Below are 14,884 nucleotides of genomic sequence, written 5' to 3'. Positions count from 1 at the left end.
GTCTACTGATACAGCTCACACATGTTCTGTAAGGAAACAATATCTGGTTCATTCTAGGCTTAAACATTCACCCAGAATGATGCATGTCACATGCTGCTAATGTACAAAGTTTAATAAAAAAAATAAAAAAATAAACAAGATATAATTAATAGTTATAAAGTAGTAAATATGAGATCTATGTCAGCTCATTCAACTAAAACTAATTAGCTTAATTACACATTCTGGTTTAAATTGAAACGTTTTTAATTAATAAGTTTTTTTAAAGAAGACAACGTCTGAAGTTAATCTGAGGACTATTGTCTTTAACTTCAAGCCAGTTTTACTTAGTATGTAGTACACATCTTATTTCACATATTAGATCTAAAAAAGAAAGAAAAAAAAACTCAAAATAGTTTGTGAAAAAAACATATGCACTTGAATTGTATTTTTAACTAATGAACAGAAAGGTTTATACTTTATACTTGTAAATTTATTTTATCCTAGTATAGTTAATAGAAAGTAAAAGTTTGAAAATAAAAAACAGCTGACTCTTTCACTTTCATGCCTGATAAATTCCTGAAGTCATGTGAAGCTATATATTCTATAACTACCACAGGGTAAGTGTGGTGTAACGTCTGGTTAATCCTAAGATGGGTAGGTACACAACAGGTCTTCAGATTAAATTGTGAAGTGTTAAAACTTAAAATCATTCTTAAACAAATAATTTTATCCTTCAATTACTGCATGATGACTTTAATTGTTTATACAAGAAATCGTGGTTTAAAGATGGTTTCCTTTGATTTAAATGACCTTTTTTTTTTGTGAATGAAAAAAGGTTTTTAAAATACGTAAAGTAAATTACATGACACAATCTCTTCCCAATCGATACACTTAATTAAATATCACATCCTGATAGATTGTAAGCTTTTTCTGGGCAATGCAATATCTAAGTATGGATTATAGAGAAGTCTAATTCAAAAGCAAATAAGACAGGTTTGAGGTTTTACCCTAGTCCAGATGGGTACAGTAAGTGTCTGGTAAATTACTAGAACATATTTACTATTTAGGTTCTGATAAATGAATTAACTGTATTAATAACATCACTGGCAAAAGACAGTCAAATACAATGTTACCGATTACCTTTACAACATGCAAAAACAAAACCTTTCTTTTTCATTAATCTGTACTATCTGTAAATTTGTTTTAATATGGTGACACTTATGAAAGATTAGATCTTCTTAGAAAATAACCATGAAGATTTTGTCTTTGCTAACAGCATAATAATGCCATACATCATGAGGAACCTATCTCCAATATAGTGTTTAGCTCCCCCAAGGTACGAGTAATACATTTCAATATCACCGAGATGTTTATTATTGATAGAATAGTCAGAATTTATAGATTTATAGAGTTATTGATATGCTCACACAAGTCAAAATTGTAAAAATAAGGCTCTCTAGCTGCAAAATACTAGATGTTGGAAACGTGTGAAGGATCTTTGTCTATATCTATTTGGCAAATTAAACACTACTAAGTACACTTGTAACTAGGCATTGATCTTTGAGACATGACAGTATGGAAATCTCAATATCCCTGTAATATAGTTCAAAACTTAACTCCGTTAGGCCTGGAAAATTGTGTTTTCTCTGACAGCTGCCAGTAAATACTGAAATAAAGGTTCTATCTAAAGCGTGTGCAACAAGGGTAAACTGTGAAACAAACAGGGGTTACGTCCCATCACCAGATAAATGTTGCCTGGTTCAGAACAAAGGTGTGGATTAGTGGAACGTGCAAAAACACCAACCTATATAAATGTCTAGAATATATTGAAGCTAAACAAACAGAACACAAAAGGAGATACATATATATACGTTTTAGCATTTTTCTCCGTTCTCTTCTTCCGATGACATAGCCTCGTATTGTGATACTCTTTCCTCTAACGTTTTAATTCGCCTTTCATGTGCTTTTACAATAAGTTTGAGTTTCCTGATATCGTCAATCATGGCCTGTGGATCAAAACCCTGGATCACAAGAAAAAGGAGGAACACAAATAAGGTGAGGTCTGAAAATCAAATGTAATGAAAACATTGAAATTAAAAGTGGACTGGAAAAAATAATTAGACTATATATATTAGAGGGTAAACCTAGTTATACAAACTGAATACATCAATGTAAGGCCATCCTTAAAAACTGGTTTGCAGTTTCTTTTAGAGGGTTGAATGGATGGTAGGAATTTTATTTTCATTTTCAGAGATCCCAAGAGTTCTTTTAAAAATCCTGTTTGGGTAATTTTTTAGCATGGAAAGAAAATTGACAAATATTTCCCCAAAACAAAATTTGAGTAGGTGTCATTTTGTGCGAATCGGTCAGAAAACTGCGACTAACAGTTTTTGAAGGATGGCCTATATCTATTAAACATGCAGTCTGTGAGGTTCAGGGCCTTTCTAAACATATAGAAAGGTGTCCATCTCAGACAGATTGTTATTATCTATTGGGACCAGTCAAGTCTTGTTCTCAGGGGTTAAATGTCTGAGAGTTGTCGATGTAAGGATCAATAAGATACCATCAAATATCTCAATACCATTAGTACTTATGCTATAAATACAGCGTATATCTCGGATAGATACGGTAAATATTCTTCAAATACAGTCTCTCCAAATTAGTTATTAAGTTAACGAAAATTGTGATGAATAACAGATCTTCAATCTCACTGAAATGTACAAAAATATACCAAGAAAAGGATATTATTTTTCAGATAGAAATTTAAAAAATTGCCTGGATGACACATCAAGCAGAGTAAAATTAATGAAGTTTTTTGTAAAAATTGATTGTGCATTTTATCCAGAATCTAAAGAAAATGATAACAAAAATCTAGCGGGAGAGACTGCAATTCTTGTTAACTTATACTTTATAATATTTCTGCATTTAAACATATATATATACTGTGCTCTAAATAGTCTAATAATAATGTAATTTGTTGAATTTTAAACAGCATGTTGTGAAATACTTAAGTCTAAATTGTGTCTTTTTCAAAGAATTTAACACAACACAGCAAATTTACCAGTGAAAAGCCCTACAGGTCAAAATATTGATTTGTATAACAAAATCGTTGGTTTCACAACAAGATCATGTGACAAACAACCTCTCAACAGGATTCTCTAAGTCCAACAACAAGATCATGTGACAAACAACCTCTCTACAGGATTCTGTAAGTCCTACAACAAGATCATGTGACAAACAACCTCTCTACAGGATTCTCTAAGTCCTACAACAAGATCTTGTGACAAACAACCTCTCAACAGGATTCTGTAAGTCCTACAACAAGATCATGTCACAAACAACCTCTCTACAGGATTCTCTAAGTCCTCCAACAAGATCTTGTGACAAACAACCTCCCAACAGGATTCTGTAAGTCCTGCAACAAGGTCATGTGACAAACAACCTCTCAACAGGATTCTGTAAGTCCTACAACAAGATCATGTGACAAATAACCTCTCTACAGGATTCTGTAAGTCCTACAATAAGATCATGTGACAAACAACCTCTCAACAGGATTCTGTAAGTCCTACAACAAGATCATGTGACAAACAACCTCTCTACAGGATTCTGTAAGTCCTACAACAAGATCATGTGACAAACAACCTCTCTACAGGATTATCTAAGTCCAACAACAAGATCATGTGACAAATAACCTCTCAACAGGATTCTGTAAGTCCTGGTATATCTGTATGTAAACTATACGGCAGTTCATTCTGACATAACAATCACCAAATTTACCTTCAATCCATAAACAATATACATTATCAATTCTAATATTTTACAGTCAGTAAATAAAGAGTTATTTAAGAGTTCCTTTGTTTATATGCTATCATTATTGATGAAATAATACTGATGCAACAACAATCCAAAAGTGTTAGTGTTACACATCATATTGACTAGTTTGTAATGGCATCATAAACAAATCACAATTATTTTGTTTTTTACAGGGGGGTGGGGGGGTGGGGGGTGGTATTCATACCGTTATACTATCAACAGTCTTCATTTGGTAGGTTAATAGTGTGGGCATGCAACACACATGTGAACTGCTGTTGATTAACTATAGAGAACTGGAGGAGGACTGTCTATACACAGAGATAAGGCAAGGTCCATTGCCTCCAGTACATCACTGATGTCATACAATTACTTGTTCAATAAGCTACCTTAATGCTAATATACCCTTTGCTGGTAAAAGTTTCAGCAGCAAATTAATGTCCAACACACGCAGTTTAAGAAACATGATCCACTTGCTGTAGCGTGCAGTGAATGAGAGTTACAAGTGAGCATTCACCTCCTCGCCATTGGGGAGTTGGAATGACTTGGGGTAAGTAAAACACGTATTTCCCTATCCCTCTAAAGCCAAGTTTTTGTCTAACAATGTACCAATATCTTGAAATCTAGAGTAAACAGAATAAAGTAGAAGCACAGTGACAACTGTTAAGAAATAATACATAAAAACAATAAGTCACTGTATTCATACAGGAAGATTCAAGGCACTATCAGCTAGAATTTATTATTGAATTATTGAAAAAGCTATCAGCTCACATACATTGATGCATACTCACACATTTTACCATTTCTCATATATTATTTAACATCATAAAAAAATAACTCATAAAAGTATAGATTTAAAAAAATATTAATTATCACTTTTTAATATATAGTTGTAAAATATTTGGTTTGTGTGACTTTAAGGAACAAGTAGAAAGTCTTTTGGGCAAGTGGATTGTTGAGGTTATCTGTCCTTGGCAGATGCTCTAGAAAACATGAGTATCCATTTAAAAAAACCAAAATGCTGAAATGAAGTATTTCTCTTCTTTTGTTTGCTTGTAATGAAAATATGTATATTTTCCCAATATTGTAAAGCAGCAAAAAATTCTCAATCAGTTAAAGTGACTTTTGACTTGTTATTTTTCTGTACAATTTCAACATGAAGCAATTTTGAATTGACTAAAAAGAAACCGAGCAAGTAAATAAATATCTTATATGAATGAAAAATTCAGCCCACTTGCCCATGGCCAGTTGGGCGAGCACTGAAAATAGTTTACTCTTCCACTGTCATGCCGGAATACAGTCAAGTGACAAGTGTAATTTTGGTGTTTTGACAGTAACATCAGCCCTGTGTTACTAATAGTGACAAAGATTAGTGATGATTGTAATATGATGTATGGTTAGTGAGAGGTCATAACAATTCATATAATAACCCCTCCTCATTAACATTATACTGCTTATCTATAAAAAAAAAATGAATTAATTCTGTGTCTCTGATGTGTTACAATATCAAATAACCATGACATCATTAGTTTGATAATTAAAACAACCTTCTTGTAGACAGAAATAGGTTTCCATCAATTTTTTATGAACTTTTTATTATTTCAATTGATCTCATAAGAATTGTCATTAAGGAATGCTATTTATACAATAAAATTGTGCTATGATTTCAATCATTTTCATAAAAATAACATAAAAAAAGAATTGAAATTTAAATGAATTAAAATTTTGCTTATCTGTGGGGTTTAATGTCTTCACAACTTGCACAGTTAAAGTAATACTACAACCGAGTCCATGTCAGATGGAGCCCTCAAGAGCCATTTAATACCATCTCATTGAATTGTCATGACTCCGACATGGTAGCATAACATGTCACCAGCTCACACAATATTCTGGGCTAAACAGACGTAGCATGACATGTCACCAGCTCACACATTACTCTGGGCTAAACAGACGTAGCATGACATGTCACCAGCTCCCACATTACTCTGGGCTAAACAGAGGTAGCATGACATGTTACCAGCTCACACAATATTCTGGGCTGAACAGAGGTAGCATGACATGTCACCAGCTCACACATTACTCTGGGCTAAACAGAGGTAGCATGAAAAGTCACCAGCTCACACAATATTCTGGGCTAAACAGACGTAGCATGACATGTCACCACCTCACACATTATTCTGGGCTAAGCAGACGTAGCATGACATGTTACCAGCTCACACAACATTCTGGGCTAAACAGAGGAAGCATGACATGTCACCACCTCACACATTATTCTGGGCTGAACAGAGGGAGCATGACATGTCACCAGCTCCCACATTCCTCTGGGCTAAACAGAGGAAGCATGACATGTCACCACCTCACACATTATTCTGGGCTAGACAGAGGTAGCATGACATGTTACTAGCTCACACAATATTCTGGGGTAAACAGAGGTAGCATGATATGTCACCAGATCACACAATATTCTGGGCTTAACAGAGGTAGCATGACATGTCACCAGCTCACACAATATTCTGGGTTAAACAGAGGTAGCATGACATGTCACCAGCTCACACATTATTCTGGGCTGGACAGAGGTAGCATGACATGTCACCAGCTCACACAATATTCTGGGCTAAACAGACGTAGCATGACATGTCACCAGCTCACATAATACTCTGGGCTAAACAGACGTAGCATGACATGTCAGCAGCTCACACAATATTCTGGGCTGAACAGAGGCAGCATGACATGTCACCAGCTCACACATGACTCTGGGCTAAACAGAGGTAGCATGACATGTTCCCAGCTCACATAATACTCTGGGCTAAACAGAGGTAGCATGACATGTTACCAGCTCACACAATATTCTGGGCTGAACATAGGTAGTATGACATGTCACCAGCTCACACAATATGCTGGGATAAACAGAGGTAGCATGACATGTCAACAGCTCACACAATATTCTGGGCTAAACAGACGTAGCATGACATGTCACCAGCTCACACATGACTCTGGGCTAAACAGAGGTAGCATGAAATGTCACCAGCTCACACAATATTCTGGGCTAAACAGAGGTAGTATGACATGTTAACAGCTCACACATTATTCTGGGCTAAACAGAGGTAGCATGACATGGCACCAGCTCACACAATATTCTGGGTTAAACAGAGGTAGCATTACATGTCACCAGCTCACACATTATTCTGGGCTGAACAGAGGGAGCATGACATGTCACCAGCTCACACATGACTCTGGGCTAAACAGAGGTAGCATGACATGTTCCCAGCTCACATAATACTCTGGGCTAAACAGAGGAAGCATGACATGTCACTCACACAATATTCTGGGCTGAACAGAGGTAGCCTGACATGTCACCAGCTCACACATTACTCTGGGCTAAACAGAGGTAGCATGACATGACACCATCTCACACAATATTCTGGGCTAAACAGAGGAAGCATGACATGTCACTCACACAATATTCTGGGCTGAACAGAGGTAGCCTGACATGTCACCAGCTCACACATTACTCTGGGCTAAACAGAGGTAGCATGACATGTTCCCAGCTCACATAATACTCTGGGCTAAACAGACGTAGCATGACATGTCAGCAGCTCACTCAATATTCTGGGCTAAACAGAGGTAGTATGACATGTTAACAGCTCACACATTATTCTGGGCTAAACAGAGGTAGCATGACATGTTCCCAGCTCACATAATACTCTGGGCTAAACAGAGGTAGCATGCCATGTCACCAGCTCACATAATACTCTGGGCTAAACAGAGGTAGCATGCCATGTCACCAGCTCACATAATACTCTGGGCTAAACAGAGGAAGCATGACATGTCACTCACACAATATTCTGGGCTGAACAGAGGCAGCATGACATGTCACCAGCTCACACATGACTCTGGGCTAAACAGAGGTAGCATGACATGTTCCCAGCTCACATAATACTCTGGGCTAAACAGAGGTGGCATGACATGTCACCAGCTCACATAATACTCTGGGCTAAACAGAGGTAGCATGACATGTCAGCAGCTCACACAATATTCTGGGCTGAACAGAGGTAGTATGACATGTCACCAGCTCACACAATATTCTGGGCTAAACAGAGGTAGCATGGGACACCAAGTAAAGGATAGAGTAGATAAGGACAAAAAGGAAAAGACAGATTTCAAATGTTGTGATGAAAGCAGAAGATATAAACTGCTCTCTAGATGTCACAGACTAATTAGGGCACAACAGAATTAGAATGGCCTTTCAACTATTTAGCATGTGCTAGATACTTACAGCAGGAAGGGAAGCTCCCGGCACTGCATTGTCACTAACTGCAGGTGGCTTTGTTTCTTGTTTCGGTGGTGGAGCAGCAGCCACCTTCGCAGGAGGGGCAGCAACAGGGGCAGGGGCAGGGGCAGGGGTGGGGGCAGGGGCCGGAACCGGGGATGGAGCACGGGCCGGAGCAGGGGCTGGTTTAGGGGCCGATTGCTCTGCTGTCTTCATTGGTGGAGCCTTCTGTGGTGTTGTTGAATTGATGTTGTCCAGGACGTTAGCCTTGCGTATAGGCTTTGCAGCTGACTGGGTAGTCCCCTCCAAAGCTAGGAACTTGTCTTTCAAAGACATCTGTGAATTAAATTCAGGAAAACAAATAACTCTAAATGCTAGTCCTGGATATATATGATTTTATATTTAGGATACTAACTGGAAGGTTGATTTTGAAAATGAGTTCAACTAGCCTGACTACTTTTTCTTAGTATATATTGAAAATATTTCCACAAGCCCAAACACAACATCTACCATGCAGCCCTGGCATCAGGCTAATGGAACAGTATATCCCTGATTGCATGTAGCACATTATAATGAGAAGAAAACATTAACCGGTGAATTATCTTATCAAATTCATGGATTTTATATTTCATAATCATATAATATCTATATATTTCATAATCATAATCAGTAGTACTGAAATAATTCTGTACTGAATTCATAATTTTTCATGTATTACAATGCATATAAAGCTGTTACCATCAGACAAGAATTATGTATAACAGTACATTAGGACATCAGGGACAAGACTATGTAACATCAGGGACAAGGCTGTATGTAACATCAGGGACAATGCTGTATGTAACATCAGGGACAAGGCTGTATGTAACATCAGGGACAAGGTTCTATGTAACATCAGGGCGAAAGTTGTATGTAACATCAGGGACAAGACTGTACGTGACATAAGGGACAAGGCTGTATATAACATCAGGGACAATGCTGTATGTAACATCAGGGACAAGGCTTTATGTAACATCAGGGACAAGGCTGTATTTAACATCAGGGACAAGAGTGTATGTAACAACAGGGACAAAGTTGTATGCAACAACAGGGACAAGGTTGTATGTAACAACAAGGACAAAGGTGTATGTAACATCAGGGACAAGACTGTACGTGACATAAGGGACAAGGCTGTATATAACATCAGGGACAATGCTGTATGTAACATCAGGGACAAGGTTTTATGTAACATCAGGGAAAAGACTATATAACATCAGGGACAAGGCTGTATGTAACCTCAGGGACAATGCTGTATGTAACATCAGGGACAAGGCTATATGTAACATCAGGGACAAAGGCTGTATGTAACATCAGGGACAAAGGCTGTATGTAACATCAGGGACAAACCTGTACGTAACATCAGGGACAAGACTGTATGTAACATCGGACAAGGTTCTATGTAACATCAGGGCCAAAGTTGTATGTATCATCAGGGACAAGGCTGTATGTAACATCGGGGACAAGGCTGTATGTAACATCAGGGACAAAGGCTGTATGTAACATCAGGGACAAAGGCTATTTAACATCAGGGACAAGGCTGTATGTAACCTCAGGGACAATGCTGTATGTAACATCAGGGACAAGGCTTTATGTAACATCAGGGACAAGACTATATCACATCAGGGACAAGGCTGTATGTAACATCGGGGACAAGGCTGTATGTAACATCAGGGACAAACCTGTACGTAACATCAGGGACAAGACTGTATATAACATCAGGGACAAAGTTGTATGTAACATCAGGGACAAGACTGTACGTGACATAAGGGACAAGGCTGTATATAACATCAGGGACAATGCTGTATGTAACATCAGGTACAAGGTTCTATGTAACATCAGGGCCAAAGTTGTATGTATCATCAGGGACAAGGCTGTATGTAACATCGGGGACAAGGCTGTATGTAACATCAGGGACAAAGGCTATTTAACATCAGGGACAAGGCTGTATGTAACCTCAGGGACAATGCTGTATGTAACATCAGGTACAAGGTTCTATGTAACATCAGGGCCAAAGTTGTATGTATCATCAGGGACAAGGCTGTATGTAACATCAGGGACAAAGGCTATTTAACATCAGGGACAAGGCTATATGTAACATCAGGGACAAAGGCTGTATGTAACATCAGGGACAAAGGCTGTATGTAACATCAGGGACAAACCTGTACGTAACATCAGGGACAAGACTGTATATAACATCAGGGACAAAGTTGTATGTAACATCAGCGACAAGGCTGTATGTAACATCAGGGACAAACTTGTACGTAACATCAGGGACAAGACTGTATGTAACATCAGGGACAAAGTTGTATGTAACATCACGGACAAGGCTGTATGGAACAGCAGGGACAAGACTATGTAACATCAGGGACAAGAGTGTATGTAACATCAGGGACAAAGTTGTATGTAACATCAGGGACAAGGCTGTATGTAACATCAGGGACAAAACTCTATGTAACATCAGGGACAAGACTTGGACAAGGTTCTATGTAACATCAGGGACAAGGCTCTATGTTAAATTGTACAAGCTGAGGAGTTACCATTATGGGAGCAGCATCCTTGCCTTCAAACCACTCCTCAGCAGTGAGAGCTGCCTGATCTTTGGCTGTATCTGGGAACAGGTCATCTTGGAACAATTCCGACTACAAACAAGAACCTTTCTCATAAAATAAACCTCAAGTCACTCATAAGCAAATATCATCAGTCTTGTAACAGTGAAAACATGCCGTGTACCCTGTACTATACTGCTACAAGTTTGATTAAACTTAGAAATAAGTCATACATCTCTTCTTGAAAAGTTCTTTGAAATGATGCAGATATCGGGATATTTCGTAAACTAATAACGACCATTTGGTATTGAAAGATAATTTAGACTTTGAATTACAGGAGGTAGTTCATAATATTTTCAAATTTCAGAGCTAACTAGATGGAAACCCAGATAATGTGTGATCATTAACCAGAGATTAAATAATACACAATGGTTTCTTTGTTGAAACCATCAGACTTTCATCATGTCTGGTTAATTGTAAATGTTTTAAATATTTTTTAAAATAATTTATAATTGATTTACAATAACTGACAAGCCTGTTTTTGTTAATATTAATGTAAACAATCTTCAAACTCTGAAGTGAGCATGCTTGTAAGGAACACAAAACTAATTACATTGAAATAGATTATATTAAAAATTTTGACATGAATTGATGACAAATCAATGCTGTGAATAGAGGTGTCACGATTCACCGCGATGCACTTGTACCGTGATTATTTATGTTCGATTTGATTCACTATATATTTTTCCGGATCTGAATATTAGTTTATGCCGCTTCAGCCGAAACGCCTTGAGACGTTCAATTTCATTGGCTGATCTCTAAACCCTCAACCGATCGGCTGCGAGGATGCAATTTTCACAAAGCATTCATAACAAAATGGCGGACCGCCGTAAGGAAATGAAAATTTGTGATGCTCTGGCAAGCTTCATATCAAAAGTGCAGAAACACTGCAGGTTTCCGTGTATCGACGGCTTATATATCTCATTTTGTTTATATCTGAAAATAAAGGTGTATCGAATCGACTGGAACAAATATCGAGATACGTATCGAATTGTGGGTAAAGTGTATCGTGACAGCTCTAGCTGTGAATTTATGTAATATAATTCTATCACACATTAATATTATTAATGAATGGAACAATTCACTTCCTATTTACAATTGAAGAATGTAGGATGATGACAGAACAATCCGTTCCTATTTAGTAACATATCTAATTAACATCAGCAGACTTTTGCAGTCTGATATTTTATCTTTGTCTCTCAACAAATTTTCCTCATTACTCCAAAGAAAGAAATACTTCAAGAAAATAGATGAATAATTTATAAATTTGAAAATCATTGCTTGTCAGTTAGACTCTGAAATTTTAAGTTTCAGACCTCACCCAACGATAGCAGTTCTAGTCCCTTCAGTGTCAATTAAGAACAAACAGAAAAATCATGAAGCTTGGAGAAGAAGTTTTCAAATTATAAAAATACCGAAAAAGGATATATAGGGAATAAGATCAAGCTGTAACCCAAGTAATAATGGTTGATCATCATGATACTACTGTAGTCTATATATGTTTCAGAATCAGAATCAGAAAAGGGATTGTACTTAAGTGTGAAAGGTTATGTATTTTTTATTAATGTTATTTATTTAACAAAAGCAATCAATTATTATATCTTCTAAAGTTTTACACTGCATAGATTGCAATCGACAGATTGTGTCGCTGAAATGGAAGGCAATGCCGCACCGCGATTGGGGCAGGGCTGGGGAAGTTACCATAGTGCATCAAATCATTTTCTGGGGAGAACACTAGGTTCTATGCCATTGGCAGATAGAGACATGCACATTCTCACCTTTCGAGGCACTGTGAACGGAATCACTTCACACAGACCACTGTTGTGTATTTTGTACATTCTGCAAAAAACAAACCAGATGATAATGGGCATCTAACCTTGCGGACTAAAATACCATACCTATCCTGCATAGGAGAGAAATACATTAACCACCCATAGAGAACTAAAATACAGTAACCCTCTGCAAATACTTACTCTAGAGACATTTATACATTAACTCAGATACTTACTCTAGAGACATTTATACATTAACTCAACTACTTACTCTAGAGACATTTATACATTAACTCAAATACTTACTCTAGAGACATTTATACATTAACTCAAATCCTTCCATTGTAGTTGCTTTAAGCAACAAGAGGCCCAGAGGGCCTGTATAGCTCACCTGTTTCTTTTGTTACATGCAACTGACATATAGGTAACTTAAGACCATTTGGTAACTAGAACACAAGACATTTTAACATCTCTTAAACGGTTCTGACGGTTCTGAAGAAATAGTTGTTTGAAACTTAAAATTTTAATTTTAAAGCTTTTAACCAAAGTTGACATTTGAATCCCGATTTGCACTTAAAGTTGCCCTGTGACCTCATTACTGTAATGAAGAAAAAAAATCACACAGCTGATCTACATAACAAACCTAAGTATCATGACTAGTCCAAATGGTTCTTAGGATATTGTTGTTTGAAGTGTTTAACATATTTGACCCCTGTGACCTTGAAAGCAGGTCAAGATAATTTTAATGAGGAAACTTTATAGCACTCCATCCCAGGTACCTACTGGCTAAATATCATGACCCTGGGCCTAATGGAACTTGAGAAGAAGATTGTTAAAGCTTTTAACCAAAGTTGACATTTGAATCCCGATTTGCACTTAAAGTTGCCCTGTGACCTCATTACTGTAATGAAGAAAAAAAATCACACAGCTGATCTACATAACAAACCTAAGTATCATGCCTAGTCCAAATGGTTCTTAGGATATTGTTGTTTGAAGTGTTTAACATATTTGACCCCTGTGGCCTTGAAAGCAGGTCAAGATAATTTTATTGAGGAAACTTTATAGCACTCCATCTCAGGTACCTACTGACCAAATATCATTACCTAGGTCCTACAGTTCTTCAGAAGAAGTCGTTCAAAAGAAAAAGTTGACGAACGGACAACGGACTACGGAGTACGGCATAAGCTCACATGGCCCTTTGGGCCAGGTGAGCTAATAATGCAAAAATTAGCATTCAAGAAAACTAAAAAATTCTATATATTAAATCATTGACATGATAATTCAGTAATATTGGAGTGACCAAGCAATGTTAACTGTATGTTGTTACTTTGTGTATAACAGAAGTAAATCAACTGAGTGTATAATGTTACACTGTGTATAACAGAAGTAAATCAACTGAGTGTATAATGTTACACTGTGTAACAGAAGTAAATCAACTGAGTGTATAATGTTACACTGTATAACAGAAGTTAATCAACTGAGTGTGTCATGTTACACTGTGTATAACAGAAGTAAATCAACTGAGTTTATAATGTTACACTATGTACATAACAGAAGTAAATCAACTGAGTATATAAAGTTACACTGTGTATAACAGAAGTAAATCAACTGAGTGTATAATGTTACACTGTGTATAACAGAAGTAAATCAACTGAGTGTATAATGTTACACTGTGTATAACAGAAGTAAATCAACTGAGTGTGTCATGTTACACTGTGTATAACAGAAGTAAATCAACTGAGTGTATAATGTTACACTGTGTATAACAGAAGTAAATCAACTGAGTATATAATGTTACACTGTGTATAACAGAAGTAAATCAACTGAGTGTATAATGTTACACTATGTACATAACAGAAGTAAATCAACTGAGTGTATAATGTTACACTATGTACATAACAGAAGTAAATCAACTGAGTGTATAATGTTACACTATGTACATAACAGAAGTAAATCAACTGAGTGTATAATGTTACACTATGTACATAACAGAAGTAAATCAACTGAGTGTATAATGTTACACTATGTACATAACAGAAGTAAATCAACTGAGTGTATAATGTTACACTATGTACATAACAGAAGTAAATCAACTGAGTGTATAATGTTACACTATGTACATAACAGAAGTAAATCAACTGAGTGTATAATGTTACACTATGTACATAACAGAAGTAAATCAACTGAGTATATAATGTTACACTATGTACATAACAGAAGTAAATCAACTGAGTGTACAATGTTACACTGTGTATAACAGAAGTAAATCAACCGAGTATTTTTAGATTAATCTTATAATTATTAGGCGTAGGTCGTCACATAGACCTAACCATGTGCTTCTCAGTATGGTTGCATATTTCAGGGCCGTTTCTCACATTGCATCTGCAGTCAGCGTTAATATCCACAGT

General features: G+C 36.7%; 1 protein-coding gene across 2 annotated transcripts in view; it reads right to left on the bottom strand.

The window, feature by feature from the left end:
- Nucleotides 1-14,884, bottom strand: part of LOC110442337 (coronin-1A-like) — a 32,673-nt gene that overhangs the window by 2,538 nt on the left and 15,251 nt on the right. The window contains exons 8-11 of one of the 2 annotated variants that reach the window (XM_021485893.1): nt 12,483-12,543; nt 10,636-10,737; nt 8,066-8,395; nt 1,851-2,000 (exon numbers count right to left, since the gene is read on the bottom strand). In XM_021485893.1, coding sequence (XP_021341568.1) covers nt 1,854-2,000; nt 8,066-8,395; nt 10,636-10,737; nt 12,483-12,543 — 640 coding nt within the window. In that variant the 3' untranslated portion in view covers nt 1,851-1,853. The remainder of the gene's footprint in view (nt 1-1,850; nt 2,001-8,065; nt 8,396-10,635; nt 10,738-12,482; nt 12,544-14,884) is intronic. The other variant, XM_021485894.1, reaches the window with a different exon arrangement.

This window comes from Mizuhopecten yessoensis, unplaced genomic scaffold, assembly GCF_002113885.1.
Source record: "Mizuhopecten yessoensis strain PY_sf001 unplaced genomic scaffold, ASM211388v2 scaffold716251, whole genome shotgun sequence".
Classification (NCBI taxonomy): domain Eukaryota; kingdom Metazoa; phylum Mollusca; class Bivalvia; order Pectinida; family Pectinidae; genus Mizuhopecten; species Mizuhopecten yessoensis.
Note: the sequence above shows the minus strand (reverse complement) of the source record. Positions and strands in the feature narration are given on the sequence as shown.